The sequence below is a fragment of the Lepus europaeus genome, chromosome 16 (genome assembly GCF_033115175.1).
Source record: "Lepus europaeus isolate LE1 chromosome 16, mLepTim1.pri, whole genome shotgun sequence".
Lineage (NCBI taxonomy): Eukaryota > Metazoa > Chordata > Mammalia > Lagomorpha > Leporidae > Lepus > Lepus europaeus.
In genome coordinates this window covers 41,657,392-41,683,216 of record NC_084842.1, presented here as the reverse complement: position 1 = coordinate 41,683,216, position 25,825 = coordinate 41,657,392, and the positions used below count along the sequence as shown (strand labels likewise).

Here is a 25,825-nt window from a genome sequence, read left to right as displayed (position 1 = left end):
ATGGAGGAATTAATGTGTAAGGCAGGGCAGGGGGCAAATACAAGAGATCCTCCACTTCCGGGTTAGTAAAAACCCACATAGGCCACGTTGTCTAATGTGCCTGAATTACAAGGGTGATGCAGACTGAGTCCTGGGGTAAAGAGGGGATTTATCCCAATTACCTGCTCAGCAAGGAGCCAAATGCTGGCCTGTCAAGGACTTCTAAGTGCTGACCGAGGGCAACGTACACGCATGTCACTCGCAAGGAGCTGGGCAAGGGTCTCCGCGCCCCTCATGCTCCTAGGCCCACCACCCTCCCACTCTGGGCAACCCCACAGTCCAGCACATGTGCATGCGTGTGTATACAGCAGGAGAAAACACCCAATCCTTGGTCCTGCACATTTCAGGAGAGCAAAGGGAAAAGGCACGTGAAGGTGACTGGACAAAAGAAAGGAAAATAAAAAGCAGCTGCGAGTCACAGAATAGTATTATTTTTTCAACATACCTTTCTTTACCTCATGAAAACAGAAAATCCAAAATATAAACTTATTTATTATTTTACATTCAAGTGAAATTTCCATCAGGAGGGGGCTGAACACAACTTCAGGCCGCAGTCACCGATTTCTTACGTCGGTGCCCTTTTAGGTAAGCAACCCGGCGGAAGCATTCAGCCCTGCTAGCTTCACCAGCAGCTCGCTAGTCCCAGCTGCAACACTAGCCGTAGCCACTCACAAGCACACACACAAATTCAAAATCTCCTACGTAGAAAAATAAAGGATAAACATTATCCATCTATTTTAGACTGTGTAATGGAACTTTTATATACATAAAAACTTCTGTTTTCTTTAATGATTTTAGTCACTGTGCATCTTCTCCCCTCCTGCGTGATCTAAGGGTGTAGGAGGGAGACTGCCACAGTGAAGCAGCAAAGCTACACTTTGTCGGGGAGGAAGAGAAAAAGCCATTCCTCACTCCCCTTCCACAATCCTGCCGGCCCTCCACCACCGCCGCCTCCGATGGCCCTGCGGACGGCCTCCCGGTCAGCGGCTGCCCCGGCCTCCCCGCTCTCTAAGGCATCAGGGAGCTCGGAAGGCCCACAGGGCGGGGCGCACCTGCACAAAGGATCTGGGTGTGAGGGGAGGGAACGGAAGCATGCAGGCGAAGCCTTTGGAGAGTAAAAGATTCTGGAATCACCTCCCACAGCCCGGCCCGTTAGTATGGAGTTCGACTGTCCAGCTGGTGCTTCGTGAGGATGTACTTGAAGAACTCGTAGACGGACCAGGAGATGGCCGTGGAGGGGATCTGGTAGATGACCCGGGCCTGGATGCCCTTGAAGTAGCCAGCCAGGCCGTTGAGCCGGTACACCGTCCGGAAGGCGTTGGCCATGCCTGACAGCCGGCCACTGATGTTGGCCAAGGAGAGCGCCATGTTCTCCTGTGTGTTGAGGAGGGTCTTACAGACGTCCAGCGGGGTGGTGGCGGCTGCGGCCAGGGCCCCCGCCAGCCCGCCTGAGATGATGTGGGACTGTGGGTTGTAGCCCCGGTGAGGGTTCACCTGCTCCTGCAGAAACTCATAGGTGATGAAATGGATGGACTGGAAGGGAATGTTCATGGTCAGCTGCGTGGTGTAACTCCGGTAGAAGGCCCCCAACCCCTCGGTCCTCCACACCGTCCGGACGCAGCTGAGGGCTGACCGGTGCTGCGAGTTGTACATCTGCAAGCGCTGCTTCACAACTGTTGGCGGGGCGCGGGGCGGGCAGTGGGCAGTTGGTTGGGTTTGGCCACACCCCAGGTCGGAGTGCAATGGGAAGCCAGGCCATAAAGAGAAACAAGCATGTTAGACACGCCAGTAAGAGGTCCCAAAGAGCGAGCACACACAGCCCCAGCCCACGCAGCCACGGAGGGCCAGCTCCGGGCAGCCCCACCACACAACTCCACTTCTGCCTGCAGAGGCCCAGCGCCAGGGAGGTGGCGACTTCCTTCAGCGTCTCCTGCCAGAACCTCGTGGCAGGTGGCTCCAACCAGGCAGCCACTTCAGGCTCCCTGGGCAAACTGGATCTCCCAGAGGCTGGCACCCACCACAGGTGGGAACCCTACCGCTTTGGGCTGCTGCCTCTGCCCTCCCCGATCCTTCACACGTCACCTGAAAGTGTGGCCTCTTGCATATTCCCAAGGGGCTGCACCTCTGAAGGTGAACGGACACTAGAATTACATCTGCCCAAATTCAGTGACAATCTCCAAGGCAGACCCTGACTTTGCAAACTCCAAGTAACTGGTAGTTTACGGGCCATGAGACAAACGGGAGCTAACTGTGGTCCCTCGGACTTAAGAGTTGCAAGGGTGCCCAAGTCTTGCCAAGTGAATCCACACAATGTTCTCTGCTTTTCAAATAAATCAATCAGTCATAATGACAAGGAGCTAAGAGGGAGGAGTTGAGGGTTTTTTTTTTTTTTTAATTTCCTTTAAAAAACACAAAAACAAAACTCTTGCTTGGTTAACATGGACTAACGGGTCATTGGCCACATCCCAGCCTGAATCACCAAATAAAGAGAAGTCCAAGCCTCATCCTGGTGGCCCTCTCTGTCTGCCAGTTCCATATCACAGATTCAACCAACCTCAGAGGGCAAATATCTGGGGGAACAACTGCTGGTCTACTGAACACATACAGACTCTTCTGCTTGTTATTAGTGCCTAAAACACAGTCTAATAATATCTACATAGCATTTACATGTTATTAGGTATCACATGTAACCCATGGGACAATGTGGGTGGCTTAAACGCAAATACTAGGCCACTTTCTGGAAGGGGCTTGTCCTAGAACCACTCTCCAGAAGATGTCAAGGGAACTCTGTAATACATGAGTCTGAACTACTTCCTGGAGGGGTCTCCTCCCCTCCCCTGCCTCCCTACAAACATCTCTCCTGATCATAAACAGTCATGAAGACAGGCAAACTTACTTAACAAAGCCACAGCTCTTGAGAAAGACAACACGGGCCACCAGAGTTCTCTACTTTCTAAGGAAACACTGAAAGAAGATGAGGCTCTGGCACACTCACGGCACACAGAAGCCAAGGCCAAAGGAGCTAGAGCCTCCACCTGTCCATCTAGCCGGTAAACCCCAGGCCCCAGCAGACAAAGGCTCCACACCACTCCTCCCAGCGCACCCCACCAAGGGTGCAATGTGTCCACTGTCTACCAGGACAGAGGCAGCCGAGACCAAGTAAGAGGTTTTAGCCTTAAAAGGCAAGAGCAAACTTAAAACACCAGACTTAAAATGTTGAAACTCTTTTCTCTAATTTCCGCTTCTGGCCATCAGGTTGGGGGAAAATGTGTCGGGAGAGAGCTGCAGAGAACAGCACTGAGCCTCACGCTGTCCTGATATTCAGAGCTGAGCCAGCTAAGGACACTCGGACACAGAAACAACTACCAGAATGCAAGTCTGCGCAGCTGGGGTAGGCTTGATATGTGCCCAAAACCCAAAGGGGGAAGAAACAGTTAACATGGCTAGGTGTTAATTTTTGAAACAGAATGATGGATTCACAGGGAATTCCCAATACTATTCTCTCTGCATTTGTATATGTTTGAATTTACCATAATCACCTCAAATTAGGACAAAAAAAACAAGAAGGTAAACTGAACACAAACTCTAATGAATGGTCCCTGGTGGGTTCCCCCTAAATTTGTCTCAGGTTGATAAAGAACAAGGAACAGGTGTGTGTGTGAGCAAGACATATACACACAGGCTTCATAGTGATGCAAAAGCACGGAAAAATAATCACAAAGAATTTGTTACAACACATCCCCAGTCCCTATGCCCAGAGATTCTGATTCAGGAAACCTGCAGGAGGGCAGAAGAATTAGTATTTCTGGGTCCAGCACTGAGGTGCAGCAGGTTAAGTCACTGCCTATGTAGCTGGCATCCCATACGGGCACTAGTTCGAGTCCCAGCTGCTTTGCTTCTAATCCAGCTCCCTGCTAATGTGCCTTGGAAAGCAGCAGAGGACGTTACCAGTCCCTGGGCCCCTTGCCACCCATGTGGGAGACCCAGATGAAGCTCCTGGTTCCTGGCTTCAGACTGGCCCAGCCCCAAGCCATTGCGGCCATTTGGGGAGTGAATCAGCAGATGAAACATTGCTCTCTCTCTCTAACTTCTTCAAATAAATAAATAAAATCTTAAAAAAAAACTTTTCATGTTTAATTGACACACAATAATGCCACATACTTATGGGGTAGAGTGCACTACTCCGACACCTGTGTGCGTGTGGCTGTGTGGATATAATTCAATGATCCAATCAGGACAATTAGCCTTTCTGACACCTTCCATGAAGCTGCCTGCCAGTCTGAGGACCACAGTTAAGTAGCTCGCTCTGCTAACAAAAACAGGAAGAACACAGGGCTCACACGCTCAGGGCCTCGTGAGGCCGTCGGGAATGTAATACAGAATTCAATTCTTCTGTTGGCTCTGGCTGGGAACCAGGAGTCCCTTGCCCACTTCTGTCCTCCCGTCCGTACTCTTTCCTCTCGCCCCTCTGCACATCCCCGCCTGGCCCTCCCTGGGACCATGGGACATTACCTTCTGCTGGATTCATTACTGCATCGTGGAGCAGGGTGGCCATACTCCCAGCTATCCCTGCAAAACAAACTCCAGAAAATTACCCTCTGGAACCGGGTGTGCTGAGGAAGATCCTGGAACCTAAAATCAGATGGAATGCTGAACTGCAAATTTGGCTGCTTAAACCCCAAGGAGGCCGGGGAACACTGGGCAGGAACGGGGAGGGTTAACACAGCCATAATTACCCGTGTTCAAATTCTGTAGAAACCTCCTTTGGTTTCTGGTAGTCAACCCTGGGAAAAGACTAGACCTGCTCACGCTGGAGGATACCCAGAAACCGCACACCGAGCCACCGTCTAGATTTTAATTGTCTCTTAAGCTCACCTTTGTCTACAGATTAACTCACTCTGCCCTTAAGCTGAGGAGATCAAAGGGGCTAAGTATCATGTAGAGGGCTGAGAGGGGAAAAACACAAGAGAAATCTTTTGAGAAAATTCCGTAGTTAAAATCCAGGCCCTTTTAAAGGAAACAGGTAAGAGCGTCAGGAAGATCTGAAAGTGACTCATCTCCAGGGTACGGCTGCAAAGCTAGGAGGGGTCTCACGGGGGACAGACCCCCATCTCGGGGTCCTCATCTGGCCTGGCTGCAAGCACCAGGAACCCCGGAAGCCTCAATCAGGCCTGGACTTCTGTTCTCTGCTTTGCACTTCCTCCCTCTGCGGTGACGCTGCCTGGTAATTAACATGACCGCGGGAAGATGGGCGGGTTACCAGGATAACTCCAGAAAGGCAGACAGCAGCCCCCTCCTCCCCCTGCACACACACTTGTAATTATTTCCAGAAAAGCCAGAACAGAACCCCAGGGCCCACCACGATGTTGCCGCAACAGCCCCAGGGCAGCGCTTGGCATGAGCCGGGTCCTGCCGACCCCCCTCGGAGGAGCTACGCCATTACGTAAGGCGGTTTCGGCAAAGGCAGGGTCCCAGTGTCACAGACTCGGGAGACCCGCAGGGCACGGCTCTTAGCGACCATCTCCGTAAATGCCACAAAGGGCCGACTGTCACAGAGCCAAGGTTTGTGACAGGAGGGACGCTTTCAGGGTCTGAGCAGAACAAAAAGAGAAGGGACAAGATGATGGCTGGTCACGCGTAGCCCTCCATTGCTGAAAAACGAATTTTGTCAAAAGGAGAGCATGCATTCCCATTCCGTACCCACAGATAAATGCAAAGCCAACAGCAGCCACGTCCACCCGACCCCGGGGGACACAGGCGCTCAGGCTGGCCCAGCTGGAGACACGCCTTATGTAAGAGCTGCTGCCGTCCGCAACCCCCCACCCGCTCCTCTCCCTCCAAACAACAAAACTATGTCAGCCCTTGCTTGCAGAGAGATGAGAGATGAGACTCAGACACACGGAAGAGAATGGGGTAGGATTCCCAAATCTCCTGAAAGCGGGCACTGGCGCAAGTCTTTGTCAGCCATAAAACTTCTTGACCTTTTAAAGCTCAGTTAGATCTTGGTGTTGTAGAGACCTGTTGTGCCAGTTTTTAAATAGTCTCAAAGAAGCTGTCCAGATCACTTTTTTTTTTTTTGAATCCAGTATTCAAAAGTTTTGTTTCTATTTGTTTTGTGTGGTTTTTTTTTAAAGAGGTCTGATCATTACTTGCTTTTGTATGTTTAAAAAAAAAAAAAAAAGAACCCACACAACAATGACAATCAAAAAAACAAAAACAAAAACAGAAACACCTCTGTCACTTGTCACTGCTTTGCCCCAGGCTCCAGAGAGTGGAGGGGCACAGGAAAAAAAAAAAAGCATGTGTGTGCGTGCATGTGTGTTGTGTGTGCATGTGCGCGTGTGCAGGGGTGCGTGTGCACACACGCCTCTAGAGTTCCTTATTCATGAGCAAGCGTGCCGAAGACGAGGCGTAAGGCTGCTGGGGCCACGGGGAGGAACAGCTCGGGGTAGGATGTGTTGAAGAAGAGAACTTTCTAACTCCAGACAAACGCTTTCAAAATACCGTTGGCTAGGTGGCTGTTTCCTTGGTGGTTGAAAACGTCATTTAAAGTCCTTTTCATGTTTTCATAGCAGGCAAAATACATGGCGTGGGCCGGCCCTGCGCCCATCATCATCACGTTGAGGCCCCGCAGGGGCCGCCAGAAGCCTTCAGTCTGCATGATTTTCCTGAGGGCTCCGTAGATACTTGTGTACTGGGCTTTGGGATCCGGATTCAAACTCTGCATTCGCGTCTGCGGGAGAGTGAGAAGAGAAGACCAAACGGAGGAGTTAATGAGGACCCAGAGAGAGAGAAAACAGCCGCGTTCACGGCTGCACAGGACCTCCTGGTGAGCAGCACTCATCCAACTGCCACCCTCTTAGAGGCCACCCCTCCTGCTCTCCCTCTGCGGGCATTCTCCTAGATTCCATCATGTCCAGTAAGGGGGAGGGACGAGGAGACGGGGAGCGGAGTGTGGAGTAGGAAATCCTCACTCCGCCCCGCTCTGTGGCCTCAGATGGATCCCTCAACCTCTCTGAGCCTTGGGGCTCTGAATTAAGTCAACAAGCAGCAGCAAAGCAAAGCATTGTACAAACACTCCACACATGGGGAGTCCTCCCTGAGCACTGCAGGGGACCAGAACCTGCGGATGCCTAACCCCTTAGACAAAGTGCTGCAGTATTTGCATACAACCTAGGTATACCTACTGCTATACTTCTATTTTGTTGTTTGCTTTTATTTATTTAAAAGGCAGAGCAACAGATGGAAAAAAAGAGATGGTCTTCCATCTGCTGGGTCACTTCTCAAATGCTTCCAACAGCCAGGGCTGGGCCAGGCCGAAGCCAGGAGTCAGGAACTCAGTCTGGCATCCCACATAGAAGGCAGCCAGGTACTTGGGGCATGAGCTGCTGCCTGCCAGGAACCATCAGCAGGAAACTGGATCAGAAGCAGACACGGGACTTGATCCCGCTCACTCTAATACGGGATGCACGTGTCCCGGGCAGTGGCTTAACTCACTGTGCACAACACCAGCCCCTCCTATATACCTTAAATAATCCCTAGATGTCAATACCTTACACAATATAAATGCTATGTAAAGAACAGTTACACTGTATTGTTCAAACAATAATAACAAGAAAAAGAAGGCTGTATATGTTCAGCACAGACACCGTTTTTTAATACTTCCCGATGCATGACTGGTTGAAGCCACAGATGCGGAACCCATAGGAGGAGAGCGAGAGCTATATTACCACCACCTTGTGGTGGCTCTGAAGTCGTCTTTGTCCTCACTGAGCTGAGCTCTCCGTGTTCTGAACACTCCTGTTCAGTCCCTACCTTGAAACCTCCAGCCCTCACCAGCCACACACCTCTATACACATGTTCACAAGTCAGCACCCAAAGCTACCGGGTCCTGCTCTCCATTTTTCCTGTGCAAAGTCTCATCTCCCTGAGGCAGACACTGGCTTTCCCCCCTCTGCCAGAGCCCTATCCCACCACCCGGGTGTGACAGCCACTTGAGTAGGTAAGTGGGGTGGTTAATTTCAGGTACCAATCTGGCTGGGCCACAGTAACTAGATATCTGATCAAACACCTGTCTAGGTGTTTCTGGGAAGGAATTGTTCAAAAAGGAGTTATTTATTCAAAAAGCAGAGAGGGAGAGAGAACTTCCACCCACTGGTTCACTCCCCAAACGCCCACATCAGCAGTTTAATCAGAGGATACATCATAAGCAAACAAGATGAAGGAGAGAGAAGCAAGTGAAGGCGCCAACCAAGGGACACCTGAGTCGCGGCCAGGACGCTTCTGCTTAGTGCCTGCATGGCCGTCGTCTGGAAGCCCTGAAGTGCACCCAGCACAAGGCCTTCACTCTGGGAAGCAGGAGGCAAAACTGCTCCTTGGGAAATGGCAGGAGTTCTCTATTTGTACTTGAAACTGCTCAAGTTTTAGAGCCAATAAAGTTTCGTGCTGTACCTGGCTTTTTCTTCCGTTCAGTCCCTACCATGATGTGCCTGAATGTATCACCACGTGCTGGTGAAGAACCCAGGATTCGGCACCAAAGAAAACTGGCACTGAGCTCAGCCCCATTACTCAAGGTGTGCCCCTGGGCACACTGGTTAATTTCTCTAGCTCGAGAAACTTGCACAGGATAACATGAGCTGATGAGCACCACTGCCAGCAGCAGTTAGGGATTCATCCAGGGGCTACATGAAGGTGACTGGCTGAGATTAAGTGACACGGTACCAGGATCTAACCCGCCAGTGGTCTAAGCCCCATGAAGGCAGGAGAGGCAGGAGTTGTTTGTCTTATTCACAGCAAATCTCCAATGCTAAGTAACATGTACTAATCCTAGAGGCCCAATACATATTTGTTGAATGAATGAATGAACAAACAAACGTGACTTACACTACCAACTGGGGTAAAGGGTGCGGTACTGTGTCTCAACCTCCCACCCCCACCCCCACATGAGCCACAGTTTCTCAGACTCACCCGTCCTTGCTGTCACCCTTTCCCTAGAGCTCTCCTATGAAACAAAGTCTGCATTTCACTGCATTTCTCAAGCCTGGGTGTGACCTGCTAGCCATGGGCAGGGCTGAGGCAGCCTGACCCTGGGGGCCTAACTTGGACACAACTGGCTCCTGTCAGTGCCCTTCCAGAGAAGAGACCCCCGTTCCCTGGGGAAGGGCAGCAGCAAGCCCTTCTGTAGGGCAGATGAAGCTCTGGTTCCAAGCCTCCTCTGGTTTCTCCTCTGGGCGGGGTCCTGCCAGGTTTGCCTGGAGCTGAAGGGCCTCCTTGGGTCCAAGCAGGGCAAGCTGGGGGGGTGGGGGTGAGGGTGAGAAAGCATAGAGAACCCTGGACCTGATGGTGGCCTCAGCCATGATGTCTCATCTCCTTGGTCCCCAGTGTCCCAGGCTTGAACTTGACAGGGAGGATCTGAGAACTGCTTATTATCTGAGCCACCTGGGAAACTAAAAATACTCATCCGTGCACACTGCCCCAAACCTGCTGGTTCAAACTCTTTCTGTTTTTATTTCCCCAGATGATTCTGCTCATCGCTCAGCTTGGAGAACCGAGATGGCCATTTAGGTCCCTTCCGGGCCGAGCACTTTCTAGTAACATCCTCCATCCAGCCTGGCAGTCAGGGATCGCCCTCTGGATCCGCGAGGGGGTAGGGACTGGGGAGAGTGCAAGGTACAGACGCAAGCAGGGCAGGAAGCCTGGGTTGGTAGCGCGACTTCACAGCCACTCACCCTGAGCTCACTGGTCTGAATTCCAGCTCTGGGGCCTTGAGCAGGTTCCTCAACCTTGGGACGTGGCCTACCGATTCTGTTACAACCCCCCAGAGAGCCGTTGGGAAACACCTGGCATAGGCTGGTGGCCGATAATGGCTGTCCCTGCCTACCCTTCCCATCCGTGACATCACTAGGAGGGTCTCTCCTTTACAAACTCGCAGAAGGGCACCCCATCATTGCTGACCCCCTCCCCTTTCTAAACCAGGGGAGGAGCAGCTGGCTTAAGCCAAAATGCACCATCCTCCTTTGGAGCAGAAAAGAACAGCTGGGTCTCTCTGCACCCTCAGGGCCCTCAGGAGAGATCCACTCAGGAGCAGCCACATTAACCACACTCAGCTGGGGCAGAGTCAGCAAGCAGCCCAGGAGCATGGAGGAGGGTCAAGTCCATCAAGTCTCCGCTGGGCCAAGTTTGGGGCCAAAGCCTCATTAGTCCTGCAGCACCAGCCCATCTCCCACCTGCCTGCTTGGAGCACCCACTTGAGCTCAGGCCCCAGGACGCAGAGATGGAAATGCAAGGACAGTGTTTAAGAGAAGGGCACAGATTGCTCAGGGTGCCAAGAAGAGTGTGGGAGAAGAAACTGTGTGTGACCAAGCCTGCAGCAACCCTAGGAGAGAGGTCAGAGGCAAGGAGGGAAGAAGTGACACAGGAGTGGCCAGAGATGATCATCATCTTAGTCTCTTTTGCTTTTCAGTAACTGGCTAGGAAACATCAAAACGACAGTGGCACACTCCATCTGCCTGTGGACCAGAAAAGCAGGAAAAGTCAGGGGCAAGTGGAAGCCTAGAGGGATGAAGGGATAAACAAAATGTGATATTGGTATTAAACCCCTAGAGTGGCATATTAGTCTTTCAAAAGGAAGGAAATTCTGACATATGTGACAACACGGATGGACCTGGAAGACACTGTGTTGCGTGAAGTCAGCCAGTCATAAGGCAAAGATGGAGAGGCTGACATTGTGGCACAGCAGCTTAAACTGTTGCCTGCAACACTGGCATCCTATACAGGCGCCGGCTCAAGTCCCAGGTGCTCTGCTTCCAATCCCACTCCCTGCAGGTACTGGGAAAACAGTGAAAGAAGGCCCAAATCCTTGGGCCCCTGCACCCATGTGGGAGACCCAGACGAGGCTCCTGGATCCTCTCTCCCATCTGGCCCAGCCCTGGCAGTTGCAGCCATATGGGAAGTGAACTAGCAGATGGAACTTTCTCTTTCTCTCTCTCCCTCTCTTTCTGTTACTCTTTCAAATAAATAAATAAATCTTTAAAAGGGGGTGGGGGGGCAACCACACAGGGAGCTAGATAGGAGTAGATGAGCTAGAATTTCTGCCAGCCTTGCACTGCAACTCCACCCGTTAGCAGTCAATCCAGTACACCCACTTTCCCGTGATGCACCTGTGCCTCATCCTGGACCAGGAATGAGGAGACGCCATAATGGCCACATGGAAGTTAAACTCCACGTGGAGTGCCATGAAAATCCAGAAAGCCTTACGCAAGCCTTATGCACACTAAACTCCACCCAGGCTCCACCTTCTATGTCATAAAAGAGGCTGATAACGTGGGAGGGGCCCTTTTCCCGTTCCTGCCCCTGCTCGGGCTTCCTCCCGACTCTGTCTTCAAGGCCCTCTCACCGGGAGGGATACACGTGAATGTATGTCTTCTCTTCAATCAAACCCGCCCTCACTTGTGCACTAGATGCCTGTGCTTTGTGAGGACAAGAATCTGGAATGAAGAGGAGGACATCCAGGCCCATAACACCCAGAGCCGTCAGACTCACGGAGACGGTTGCAGAACGTGGGCTGCCCGTTACGGGAAGGTACTGTTCTATGGGGTCAGAGCTTCGGTTTTGCAAGAACAGAGCTCAATGGCAGGATGCAGTGAAGGTTGCACAACATGAATGAACTGTACATTTAGAAATGATTATGGTGGCAAACTGTGTTATATATATTTTACTATATATATATTTAAAAATACCAAATATGGGGAGATGGGGAGTGGGATGGAGAGGAAGAAAAAGGAAACGAATCAGGATACACCAAGAGACGGCAGAGACTAAAAATAACAAGACACACACACATACACACAAACACACACACACACCAGGAGACAGAGAATTTCACAAATCGCTTTTCCTGTCTGGGTTTCAGTTCCTGCCCAGGGCTGAGCCCATGGCTCTCCCGTTTCCCTTACACTCCGTTACCACGTGTGCATTTTAGTCCTGGCCTCCTGGGGATTCCTAGCACATTCAGCACATAGAAGGCTCTGGGAAGCACAGCAGGAAAGAAACCTGTTAACCAGGTTTAACAGGGCACTTCCTGAACCTTCCTCTCTGGCAGCCAAGTCTTTTTGAGCAACCCATTGCACTCTGCAGAGCACACTTGGGAAAACAGAGCTGTAGCCAAGGCCAACCTGAAGCCCAGAGGTGGGAAGTGCAGAGAACACCCAGGGGTCAGAAAGACTGGCCCCCTTCCCCAGCCCAGAATCCCTGACAGCAGCCACAGGTTCATAGCTAGCACCCTTGCGCAGCAAGGAGCGGCCAACAGCAGATGAGTCTTCTGTAGAGGGCTCTGTGGTTCTCCAGCATCCTGCTAGGATCCCTGTCCAACTCTCCAAGGGGCAGGAAGGAGGCAAATGCGATGGCCCAGAAATCAAGGTACCTGGGGTCTCCCTGTGTGGCCTGAGCAAGGCCCCTCCAGGCCTAGGACTGTGATGCCTTAGGCGGGCTCAGGCGCCATGAGGCAAACATGCACTGAACTGGCTCCACGAACTCCCAGCAAGGCTAGAGTGCGTCAGCCCCTTTCTGAGAGTCTCCCCTAAGATGACAAAACAGGAAAGGCCGCTTGCTGGCCTGTTGTCTCCTTGAGGGGAGGAGGGAGGAGGGAGAGTGGAAAATGTGTTTTCTGTAGTCGCAGGTGAGCTCTCAGGATCATGTAACAACAGGAGCTATGAGGGCCCGGGGAGGGAGGGCACTTGGCCCAACCCTTGCGTTTTCAGATGGGAAACTGGGGGCCCCAGGAGCACAGTGCCTTGCCCAAGACCCTGTGGATAAGAATCCTCAGGTCTGAGCCCAGGACCAGGAAAGAAAAGGGGCTGAGCCTGGGAGAGCGCACTCAGAGCTCGCTGCTGAGGAGAGGAGGCCTCCCGCACCCGGTCACCTGACCTAGACACAGCCGAGGATTCCCTACCCTCCCTTCTCAGCTTCGCAAAAATAAAACGACTGTCCCTGTTCAAAGTTCAGGGGGCGCTTCTGGAATGCAGAGAGGACAATGCAAAATCGACACACATGCTGTGCTCCTACACTGAGCCTGGTAGGAGGCAGCTACAGCGTAGGGAGGTGCCTGCACAGGGCTCCCAGACCACGGTGCAAACCAACAACAAACGCATGGCTGCCCAGCAAGCTGTGATCCCGACGAGCACTAGGAAAACGGCAAATAGCATTAGCCCTGCCGTCCAGCATCTGCTTCAGAACCAGAAATCAAATTGGTAAGCTGAAGTCCATCCTGTCTACCAACTGTGCCAGGGAGCAGTGACAGCCACCAAATGCAATCACAGCGGCATGCCGGAGCCAGGCTTGCAGGGCCCAACTCCAGCCCCTCCTTACTTCCCAAGCCTCACCATCCTGCAGTCCTCTGGCTGTGCCCTGGGCCCATCCACGGCGCTCACTGCCTTCTCCTCGGGGTTAGTGCTGCAGACAGCGCTCCCATCAACCACCACCCACGACAGGTCCAAAGACGTCCCTCCTCCCCGCCCGGAAACACCACAGCGCAGAGGCCAGGAGGAAAGGGGCTCTGATGGCACTGGGCCTGAGAGAAGCCACAATCATTGCTGAGGCACTGGAAGGCCCTGCCTCACCCTCCAGAATGCTCAGAAGGCACACTACCATGCAAGAACCCACACCACAGCAAGGAGCAGCACGACGCTCCCAGCTCCAGCCCACCAGGGTGCCCCACTGGGAAACCACTCCCCCGCCACGCTCACTGTGGAAGACAGGCTCTCACTGGGGCTTTCCACAGCATGGCCCTTGGAAAACCATGCAAAGTCACCACCAGTGGTACACAAGGACACCAGCCTGTACCACTCCCACCCATCCATTAACCAGGGCTACGGCAACCAGACATTCGCAGCTCTCAGAGGTACATTTACGTTTATTCACGGTTCAGGGACCCAAATAACATCCTTTTCCTTTTTTTTTTTTTTTTAGCATCTGCCAAGTGGTCAAAAATACACACACAGAGAAGAAACTCTGCAGACACATTTGGAAGGAAGATTTGGGGCCAGCGCTGTGACATAGCGGGTAAAGCTGACATCTGCAGTGCCAGCATCCCAGATGGGCTCCAGTTCGAATCCCGACTACTCCACTTCCAATCCAGCTCTCTGCTATGGCCTGGAAAAGCAGTGCAAGATGGCCCAAGTGCCTCGGCCCCTGCACCCACGTGGGAGACCCAGAAGCAGCTCCTGGCTCCTGGCTTTGGATCAATGGAGCTCTGGCCATTGCGGCCATCTAGGGAGTGAACCAGTGGATGGAAGACCTCTCTCTACATACCTCTGACTTTTTGTTACTCTGCCTTTCAAATAAATAAATAATTTAAAAAAAAAAAATAAGAAAGCTTACAACCAGCTCCAAGAATTCTATTATTTAAAACAAAAAAAAAAAAAAAAAAAAAAAAAGGAAGATTTGGTCCTCTTCAAGGTTAGAAACCAGCAGGAGGAAAACTCCCCCAAGGTAGTCATCCCTTCTCCCCCCAGAAAAGGAGGATGCTGGCTGGGGCAGGAGATTAGGCTACCACTTGAAACTCTGGCATCCCAAAGCAGAGTACCAGTTCAAGCCCCAGCTACTCTGCTTTTATCCAACTCCCCACTAATGTGCACCAGAATATGGCCCAAGTACTTGGGTCCCTGCCACCCATGTGAGAGACCCAGATGGAGTTGCTTGCTCCTGGCTTTAGCCTGGGCCAGCCCTGGCTGTTGTGGCCATTTGGGGAGTACACCAGCAAATGGAAGATCTCCCTCTCTCCCTCTGCTGCTTTGCCTTCCAAATAGATAAATAAATAAAGGACAATGCTGTAGGAGAAGGATCCCACATCAGTATCCCAAGGGGGTACAGTACAAGGGGAGTTCCAGGCGCACAGGTTCCAAAGCTTACTCTGAAAACCCCTGCTGAGAATCGCTGCTTCAGAACCAGTCGAAGAGCCAGCTCAATGGAAAAGCAGCCAGAAAAGGCAAAGAAGCGAGACATGGAGGACGCGAAGCATCCAGCGAAATCAGAAGTAGGTCCATTTCCCTGCTCACCTGTAGGAGGCCTCGGCTTGGTGTTCAGGTCCCCTGCTGTTGGGGGTTGGTGGGAGGAAGTGGTTCACACAGAGAGAATGAACCTTTGAGGCTCCTCTGCCTGCTCACTTATGTCCCCTGGAGGTTCCAACTTCCAGAAAGCTCACACCCATTCATCCTACAGATCAACCTGTCACTGTGAAATGTGGGCCGAGACCATCATTCATGCGACTCATCATTCACTCTTCTGGACACAATCCAGAAACCGGCAAGGTCACCAGGGGCAAGTCTAGGGTTCAGAGACAGTCTGAGGGTATCCCCCAAAGGCTCACGGTGCAGACTCGTCCCCAAGGGGGCGCCACTGAGGAAGTGAAGCCTTTAACAGGTAGGACCTAGCAGAAGGTCAGAAGACTGTTAGATCACTGCGGGCATTACCCTCAAAAGACATTAATGCTGGTCTCTCGGAGTAAGTTAGCTCTCGAGAGAATGAGATGTTAGAAAAGAGCAAGACCGGGTCCAGCACTGTGGCACAGTGGGTAAAGCCGCCACTGCAGTGCTGGCATCCCATATGGATGCCAATTCAAGTCCCAGCTGCTCTACTTCCGATGCAGCTCCCTGCTAATGTGCCTGGGAAAGCCGCGGAAGATGGCCCAAGTCCTTGGGCCCCTGCATCCACATGAGAGACCTGGAAGAAGCTCCTGGCTCCTGGCTTCAGATCGGCCCAGCTCTGGCTGTTGAGGCCATCTGGAGAGTGAACTAGCAGATGGAAGACCTCTCTATCTGCCTCTGCCTCTGCCTCTCTGTAACTCTGCCTTTCAAATAAAGAAATAAATGGAAAGAGCAAGACCGGCTCTGGAATAGCTCTGGCTTCATGTCTCATCATGTGACCTCCCCCACTCACTTGCACCGCCTACCATGGTGATGTCATCAGCGTGTTGTGATGTCACCAAGGGGGCCTTCACCAGAGACTTCACAGTTGGGGTTGCCTGATCTTGGACTTTCAACCTCCCAAACTGTGAGCTGAATAAACCTCTTCTCTTTATCATGTAGCCAGCATCATATATTTTGTTTTAGCCACAGAAAACAGACTAAGAAAGGCATGTTTGGTGGGGGGGAAACCATTGCAGTTCCCAAGGGCCACAAGACTAAATGGAATGCTTCCATCATGCATTGGGGAGAAAAACCAACTCCATCCAAGCAGCAAAAACCAAGGTCCTCAGCCTCCCGAGGGAAAGAGTCACTGCACCAAATCCTACCTGTCCTTGGACAGGCCACAGGAGGAGTGTAAGGACTCAGGTCCCAGATCACGTCCCAGGAGAGCAGGCGGCCAGAAGTGGGGCCATTCGAGCTGCACATAGAAAGAGGAATGGTGGGTCGAGCTGTGGGAAACACAGCCGTCACTACAGTCCCTTCTACACCAGTTCTTTTCTTTGTACTACATGCATATGTTACTTGGGTTGGAAAAAAAATGCAAATAGGGCACAGAGAGGCAGAAACCAATTCTGGCTGACGGGGATGTAAACCATCTGGCATACCTGGGAGAAGAGGACCTGGTGGCCAGAAGGGATGGCATGCCGGGGAATGCGGTAGTCAGTGTTCAGTAGAGAGGCGGCGCCAGACTTAGGAGTGCAGCCGGAACATTAGATGGTCGATAAATATTTGCTGGAAGAAAGGCAGGTTGGGACTAGACTCTAGGAGGCCCTGAATACCTTGCAAGGAGTTTGGAATTTATAGTCAAGTGTTTCCCAGGGTTACATATTGCACATGACACTGACAGGCTGTGAGCCATGCAAAGCCACACAGCAGGAAGACAAGTGGGCCACCCATATGAGGGAGAGGGAAGCAGGCCCATGCAGTAGAAGTCCTCTCTATGGGGCTGGCTGATGGGCTGCCCCGTCCCCCGAAAGCCACAGACCCCTGAAGACCAGAGTAACATTACAGCTTGACGCCCTGAACACACAACACCCTGGGCAGCAGCTCATCACCTGGATGCCATTCGCACATTCCCTGACCCCAGGAGCCAGACCTGGTCTCCTCCTCGTTTTTAGAAAAGCCTCTAGCCAGAGGAAGGGAAAGATTAAAGAATCCTTGCCTGGCCCAAGCCCAGGATACAGAGGACACACTCTGATGGCCACACTCCGCCCTAAAGGATTACAGGGTCTCTGCCCTCCAGGTGGGGCAAATTCCCAGGATTCCAGATAACAGGGCTAAGATGTGATGGGTGCAATTACTGACCTTAAGGGGAGATAGGGAAGACAGTACTGGGCTGCAGCAGAAGCCTGAAGCACCTGCCAATCACTCCCACCCATCTGTCCTTCAGGGAGCTGGGTCACAGGTTCTAGTCCTGCATCTGACACGAACAGACCACGTGGCCTTGGATGAATCAATTCATTTCTCTGAGCCTTTAGTGCTTCTATTTACAAAATAATAACAATACAAACAGTTATATCAGCAGTTAACTATCCTCACTTTACAAATGGGGAAAGTGGGCCACAGAGAGGCTATGTGACTTGCCCCAAAGTCACAAAACACAGAGGTGGCTGGGCTCCAGACTCATGCTCTTACCATTAAGCTACCTACCTCTGCCGACAGTAGGAGCATGAAGAGATCACAGGTGGTCTCCAACATGAACATGCTTTGCTTTTATGGCCATGCTAGGTCATGTGCACACCATGTCCCACGAGCCCAACCTTGCCCAACCACGGGGAAGAGGGAGCAGCCCACGCCCAGTCTGCAAGCAGAGGAGGCAAAGGCAAAGCCACAAGCCCAGGCCTGTGGAGGTCATACAGCTTTGCCCAATCCCACAACCCTACCAGCTTTGCCACTTGTGCCCAATGGGACTGGGCAGTAGTGGCTGGCTCAATACAAACTCATTCTCCATCCTGAAGAAGAGCTGGAACCACTTGCTCTCCAAGGTCAGGGGACGTAGGGGCATCATGCAGGACTGGGCTGGTGCCCCCTCAATGTTCGAAGGCCAGGGTCAAAATTTGCTGGAATGTTCCAATAGTCAGGCTGCCCACTGCCCACTGCTGGGTTACTTAGGGCTCACAATGACTCAGCGAGTCTCGTGATGTCATGGGCTTATAAACACCCACTCACAAGTAAGGACAAGATGTCAGAGGCCAGCCCGAGAGAGGTCTCAGCCCCAAGAGAGTTCTACTTTCCTGGAACACAGGCAAACTCACTCTCAAGCCTCACGGTGCCCCACTGAGGAATCCATTCCAGCCAAGGGTCTACGGGGAGTGCAACAGAGCACATCAACCCACCCCAGAGCAGGACACTCCTCCCTGTGTGTGGCTGAGATGGCAGCCCAGGGGCCGGGGGCGTGTTCCAACGCTCCCCACGCACAGCTCACTCCCAGCTCCCCATGCAGCTGCAGCAGCTCTGCAGTCCTGTGTGGTCCAGTGGGGCTCCCTGTGAGCTTGTGTTGAAATTTCAGAATTCTCTACCCAGGAGCCTTCCCACCTTGCTTTGCTAATGAAGAAGTGGTTGTGTGAGTGCCCAGGCTCCCAAAGCTGGAATGGGGGTGGGGTGGGGAGAGGAGGCTGAGGGGAGACTTTCCACACACACGACTTGGGGCAGCAGGGCAACACTGAGAGAAAGGGGCACGAAGTTCATCCATTCACCCAACAATGCACAGAGAACTTGCCCTCTACATGTGCCATTATCAAGAGCTGAAAACACAAGGCTGTGTGACCTTAAGCAAGTCACTTGATGTCTCGGAGCCAGTAGTCTGCTTATCTGTAGATGGTCTCGTAATAGCATCCACTTCCTAGAAAGTCTCTGAGGATTGAAGGAAACAACACTTGCAAAGCCTCCGCATGGGGTCTGGCAAACAATAGCTTGCTCACTGCTTTTATTTCTGTTTTTTTTTTTTTTGGGGGGGGGGGATAAACAGCAAATTCCTAGAAAGATGACATATTTACTCATTCTTGCTTAAGACTCTCACTAGTTATGAGGAGTCACTCTCCGGATCCAGCCCAGGTAAAAGAAAACCCACCGTGAACACTGCACATGGATGACCACCTGCCTGAGCAACCGTTTCATTCCACCACCCCACTAAACAGGCCAAATCAAGGCCCAGAGGAGCCAATGCACCTGCCCACGGCAGCCCTTACAGGATTCTGACCCTCAACACTCACCTTTCCTGGCTCACCATTTCTAAATGCACGGACCGCTCTGCTTAACTTAATCTTGATTATGCAACAAAGGAAACTTGGACAGAGAGCTAGAAAGGAGGGGAAATCACTATCAGTTTACATGAACGCCTGGAGTCCCAAACAAAAGTGCTCTGGGAAGCTCACTCACCTGGCCAGGCTGCTTGGGCCAAGGGCCACTCTGAGGACCCAGACTGACAGGTGCTGACATCCAGGCCAGGTCAAGAGAAGGACCTGGTCAAGAGAAGATCCCCTGACACTTTTGCTAGGCCTGGTGTGGCCACACCCATCCCTAATGGGAAAGGCCCTCTCCACTGCTCCCCTCTGAGCTGTGGGCAAACAGGCCTCAGGCAACAGCCAACAGGACTGGCCCCTCTGTGGGTCCTACCCATCTCTGGCATACCCTCTCTGGCCTTGGAGGATGGGCTGGCCCCGTCCATAGCTGTAGGCAAGCCAATTCTGGAAGAATCTGCTACAGGGCACACGTGTTTACAGGAAATATATGTCACTTTGCCAAACAAGGGCAATCCTCCCAAACGTGAGAATGGTAAACAGACAGAGCCCTGCTCTGACAGGAGGTCACAGCCCCTCCAGCAAGTCACTGAGGAACTCTGCGCAATCCTTGCACCTCCCTGGGCAGCAGCTTCCAGCTGGTAACATGGATTTCCACCAGCATGTGGGCCCGGGGGGACAGGAGATCTCTTCTGCTTTGTTCACCGGTTCAGCTAGGACACCTGCACTCTGTATCACAGTGCCTGGGTTCAAATCTCAGCTTCACTCTTGGGCCCAGCTCCGTGCTAATGGGGACTCTGGGAGGGAGCTGTGATGGCTCAAGTACTTGGACCCCTGCCACCCACGTGGGAGACCCAGACTGAGTTCCTCGCTGTGGCTGGCCCAGACTTGGCTATTGCAACCATCTGGGGAGTGACCCGGTAGATGAAGCTAACCCTCCCCCCAACATCTCTGTTGCTCTGCCTTTCTATATTTTTATGCATACAATGGAATGCTATCCAGCCTTAACAAGGGTAGAAATTCTGACATACGCTCTAGCACATATAACCTGAAGGACATTATGCTGAGGAAAATAAGCCAGACATCAGAGCACAAAGCCATATGACACCATGTGTGAGAGGTACCTAGAATCAAGTTCATGGAGACAGAGGTAGAATGGAGGTTCTCAGGGGCTGGGGAGAAAGGGGTAGGAACTTGTTATTTAAGAGGCAGAGTTCGGGACCAGCATTGTTGCACAGCAGGAAAAGCCACTGCCTGCAGCTCCAGCATCCCATATGGGTAACAGTTTGAAACCCGGCTGCTCCTCTCCCGATTCAGCTCTCTGCTGATGCTCCTGGGAAAGCAGCGGATGATGGCCCAAGTGCTTGGGCCCCTGCACCTACACGGGAGATCTAGAAGAAGCTCCTGGTTCCCAGCTTCAGCCTGACCCAGCCCTGGTGGTTGTGGCCACTTAGGAAGTGAACCAGAGGATGGAAGATCTCTCTCACCCTCTCCTTTAAATAAATAGATCTTTAAAAAAAAAAAAAAAAATGGCAGATTCTAGTTTTGCAAGGTGAAAGGACTTCTGAGATTGGTTGTCTAATAACTGAAAGGTACTTAACATAACCATACACTTTCAAAGGTTAAGATAATTGCCACAATTTTCTTTTAATTCTCATACTCAACAGCTCCCTGTATTTCAGGCTCTAAAATCCTGGCACAAATAACTCACTCCTGAGGTTTCTATCACACTTGGGAGGGCAGGATTTTTGCTTGTCTGCTTATTTTTGATAAAACACAGGCAAGGGTCTCCAACACTCTGCATAATCCCCTGGGCACACCTATGTCCTCGACTCAGGAGCCTGCCACGAGGGGAGCATCTGGAAGGTCAGCTGGGGGCCTCTCAGACGGGAGGCGAAAGGCTTAGGACACGTCTTGAATTCTCCTCTGACCCCATGGACACAGGGCTTCTCCTTGCAGGATGTGCTCCCTGCACCATCCCAAATTCATCTCCAGGAACCAGCTCCCCAACCACACAGGCATGGAGCCAGCCGACCACACAAGTCACATGTGCATGTGAGACGACCAGGGTGGGAACTCTGCCCTTGGCACGAGCACTAGGGCAGGGCCCGGCACACTGTGGGTGCCAGCTCTCCTGGACCCACGCTGGGGCCAGGTACCTCAGAACCCATGTACACCTCCGGAGGTGGGTGTGTCCCATCAGTTTCTGTGAGCCCTGCTTCCACGCCCTTCACAGAGGCCACACCTTCTGCTGTATGCCCCGTGATTATTAGCCTATTATCCACAGGGAAAAAAAGGGTTTTCAAAGCTGCCCTGTGGCCTGCCTTCTCTTGTCCATTCCTCTGCTTATAATTACGTCAGGTGCTGTGTCGGCGCATTTGCCCCTATAAACGCTGGAAACACGACAGATGAGTAGCAGCACTCCCTGCTGTCACCCTGGCCCCGGGCGGTGTGCCTCACTAAATAAAACACACGTTCAGCAAACGACTGCAGGATTCACAGCTGACCCAAGTCTCGCTCATAGGCATACACAGAGCAGGAATGTGGAGCCCTCAGCGCTCTCTGCCTGCCACGGTTCTATGTCTTCAGCGCAACGCACCAACCACCGTCTGGGATCCACGCAGTTGGGTACTGACCCACGATGTAAGCCCCATCAAAGCGCCAACATCCAGAGCACACAAGAAGCCTAAGCAGGTGGCCAAGGTCAATTCCCAGAGGTCATCCACGCTAGATTTCCCATGAATGCTACTATCAAATAATCTCCTAACACAGGAGGAGCTGATGTCGCCGGGACCGAGTGGAGCCCCAGGGGACAGTCTCCTTTCTGTACACACCTGAGAACCGCGACATAGAAAACACAACGGGCCAGTACCGCAGCTCACTTGGCTAATCCTCCGCCTGCGGTGCTGGCACCCCAGGTTCTAGTCCCGGTTGGGGCGCCAGATTGTGTCCCAGTTTCTCCTCTTCCAGTCCTTCTCTCTGCTGTGGCCCGGGAGTGCAGCGGAAGATGGCTCAGGTCCTTGGGCCCTGCACCCGCATGGGAGACCAGGAGAAGCACCTGGCTCCTGGCTTCGGATCATCACGGTGTGCCAGCTGCAGCACACCAGCCAGAGCGGCCATTTGGGGGGGTGAACAATGGAAAAAGGAAGACCTTTCTCTCTCTCTCTCACTGTCTAACTCTGCCTATCAAAAAAAGAAAGAAAGAAAGAAAACACGACGGCAGACTCCTAGCTTGGGGCTCTAAGGGTCTCAGGGAAAGACTCAAAGGAAGCCACCAAAAGACTGACCGTGCAGCCTCCAGGACACGTGAGCTACATTTCAGCTACACAATACCTACAAAGCGTTCCCTGCACTTTCAGGGGCATCATTTTTAAGATGCACTGGGGGTCGAAGAGACTGGGAGGAAGTTTAATCACAGGTGACAGACACGTTAGGCAGATAAACATCTCCCCAGAAAGCAAGCTCCGAGATACAACGAGATACAACTGAGCCACGGTAGGTCGGTCGTGGACCAGAAAGGTTCTGGGAAGTGAGAGAAGGGGACTGGTCCCAGGGATGTGAGTGCATCCCCAGAACCAGAAGTCTCAGCCAGCAAAACCACAGGATCCCTATGCCTGAAACAGTGTGTCCCCTACATCCCAAACTCCAAATGTCACAAAGCAAAAGGAGAGGGTGCTGGGAGAACAAATGCAGGGCGCCTTAGATTTGGGGAGACAACTTTGATGTCGGAAGGCGGCACCAAAGCAGAGACCAGAGGCTGGGGAAAGTTAGGAGAGTGGAGCCTGGGAGAAAGGCGCTAGGGACACAGGGACCGGCAGGTGGGAGGTGGACAGAGGCCTGAGCGTTATCTGATGCCGGCTGAGTACCAGGAGATGAGCACATGGGCCCCTTCTGAGGCCTGAACACAGGGGCAGGACGGGGTCCTGCTTTGATGCTGTTTCTGAACAGCCCTGCTCTGTGGTGCATTCAGGAATGGAGACGTGAAGGATCCAGGAGGCCACTGACCACGGCTGAACCCGCTGGAAGTGAAACCCCCATGAGGGGAGATGCAGCAGGGAGCCTTTCTGGCTCCCCTGGCTGTCGCATTCCCCTATGTCCCCCGAAATGCCCAGACCATCTGGGCCCACCCCATCTGTGCCGCTGGCAATACTGGATGACCTTTGGCCACGCTGGCTGACCCTTGGATGACTCAGCTTCCTGGTAGTTAACTTGTGAAAGGTCCCGGCAGGAAGCCGTCAGAGCGCTATAAAAAACAGGGCCTTCCAGAAGCATCTGCCACACTTCTCCCCTTGATTCCAGGGCAGGGCTGGGCCATTGAGCCTTTCTGGAATTGTCTGAATGAATGGTTAGCAGTCTTAAAGTGCTGCCAGGTGGACGAAATCAGCTATGGTTTCTAGCCAGGCACTTTGGAATGCAGGGACGAGTGGGGTCCCAAAATCGTTTGTGGGCAGCTGGCTCCTCTCCCCGGCCCTCATTCCCCTGCAGGGGACGTCTCTCTCTTCTTCAAGGCAGCAGTGCTGTCCCAGTGAGCTGTCCTGTCCGTCCAAAGCCAAAAGAACAGGAGCCAGAAACCACGCTGCCTGCCTGGAAACAGAATGGAAGCTGCAGAACGAGAGGCCTCCCAGGAGACCGCTTTCTGTTAGTTCAATCTCGCCATTTCACAGGCTAAGAAACTGAGGCCCAGCCAAGGTGAGTATTTTTCTGGGGATCTCTCAGTCGGTGGGCCCCTGGTCATCTCAAGCTAACTTCCATTTGCCCTAAAGCGGAAGTCTACATGTTGTATGTGTACACACATGTTGTACACGTGCATACACAACCATCTGCCCGTGCCTGGCTCCTCCTTTCGTCCTTGCCCTCCACAACCAAGAGGCACCGCAAACGGCCACCCTGGGGTTGACAAGGGCTACCACGCGGCTCCCTGGGTGCCTTAAACTCTGGCAACTCACAGCAGATCAGAAACCTGTTTTTCACACACAGCTGCTTCTGGCAAAAGCCCAGCTTTGTGGTCACTTTTGGTTCATAGGGTCTCAAAGAGAAGAAACGCTCAGAAACTTTCTTATGCTTGGATTATCAGAAAATAGAAGACAGCCTTGGACGAGACTCTCAAGGAAACTGGAAAACAAGAATTCCTACCCAAGGTCAGGCAAAGCGTCACTGGCTGGCCCACTCTCAGAAAACAGCAGGGGGGAGCAGCACTGACTCCCAAAACAGATGGAACCTACTACCACCTAGAGCTACACCAGTATGCACGCCACAAACGCAAAGGGCACCTGTGACTCCTCTTCCTCTCTCTGAACGCAGAAAGATTTTTTTTTGGAAGTAAAGTAGTTAAGTGTCATTCTAAGTTGTCAATATATTCTTTACGGTTATTATGTTGTTTTTTCCAATTAAAAGTCATATCTGAGCTGAGATTCTTGAAGCCCTGAGGGCTAAATATAAACCTTCCGTCATTTTCTTCTAAGTAAGTTAATTTAACACCTCACCCTTCCTGGCCTGCATAAACATATGTAAATTAAAATTCAGATCCTGCCAGAGAACAGATTAAAGAACAAAACATCTCTAAGCACAATTCCACTAAAAGACCGATTTCTAGTCTTGCACATTTTAGGTTTCCACCCCTTCAGACAGCACGTTCTCCATGCCCCACAGCCCTGTCTACGGCTCCACTTCAACCAGATCAACTCTTGCTTTCTCTCCCAACCATTCCCCTGGGGAACAGCTCAGCACTGTCTAGTGACACTGGACAAGGCCCACACCCGTCCTCCTCCAAACACCCAGCAAACAGATTGAGTAACAAAGGCCTCCTGTGCCAGGGGAATCTGCAGACACAGAAATAGAGGTGGCACTGGGGTCAGCGAGCTTGTGCCTGTATGCCCGGGCTGCCCTCGTGCAGACACGAGCCCCAGCTTCCAGAAGCGGTGCCTGCCAGCCAGCCGGGGGCTCACCTATACCTGGACTGGACAGACGTGAGGCGGGAAGCCCTGCAGGGTTGCAGTGCCCTCAAGCCTCAGGCCCAGGATCAAGGCCAGCCAGTGCAGCACCCCGAATCTCCAGGAGGACTCACACTCTGAGACAGCAAGGCTAAGTGGAAAGACAGGAAGGCATCTCCAGCTACACTGCTCCCTTCCAGACAGGGAACCCGAGCAGGCCCCAGAGCCACACAGCTCCCAGACAGCTCTCTCCTTGGAAAGCACAGCTCTTACCTACAGGGTTAAGTCTCTCCCTCTCCACCCTACTAGTCATGACCTGGGCCAGTAAAGGTCACTCACACACACCCTGACCCTCCACACATCCCATAAGCACATTTACCATTCAGTCGCTTATCTGGGTGTTGCTCGCACACCTGCCGCTCGTGCCACCCAGTGAGCACGAGGCAGTAATGAGCAGTCACCTCAGATGTGGCAGCTAGGCGCCATGCTCCCTTTGTCTCCACACTGCTTGGGTCTCCGCTGTGCAGCAAAGGCTTCCCCAAAAGCCGCCGGGAGGCAACACTGCAGACCAGGCAGTGGGAGGAGAGGAAGTGTGGCTGCACAGCCTGTCTGGATACCTCTGGCATGCAGACCCCAAACCTCCAAAGCTTGCTGG

The 25,825-nt window shown here is 52.4% G+C and overlaps 1 protein-coding gene across 6 annotated transcripts in view; it reads right to left on the bottom strand.

The window, feature by feature from the left end:
• Positions 1-513: 513 nt before the first annotated feature.
• Positions 514-25,825, bottom strand: part of SLC25A37 (solute carrier family 25 member 37) — a 38,690-nt gene continuing 13,378 nt past the window's right edge. For 3 of the 6 annotated variants that reach the window (XM_062212664.1, XM_062212667.1, XM_062212666.1), the window contains exons 2-4: positions 6,544-6,772; positions 4,552-4,608; positions 514-1,712 (exon numbers count right to left, since the gene is read on the bottom strand). In XM_062212664.1, coding sequence (XP_062068648.1) covers positions 1,192-1,712; positions 4,552-4,608; positions 6,544-6,772 — 807 coding nt within the window. In that variant the 3' untranslated portion in view covers positions 514-1,191. Of the gene's footprint in view, positions 1,713-4,551; positions 4,609-5,939; positions 6,510-6,543; positions 6,773-16,327; positions 16,420-25,825 lie in introns of those variants that run through there. The other 3 variants (XM_062212665.1, XM_062212668.1, XM_062212669.1) reach the window with 3 other exon arrangements.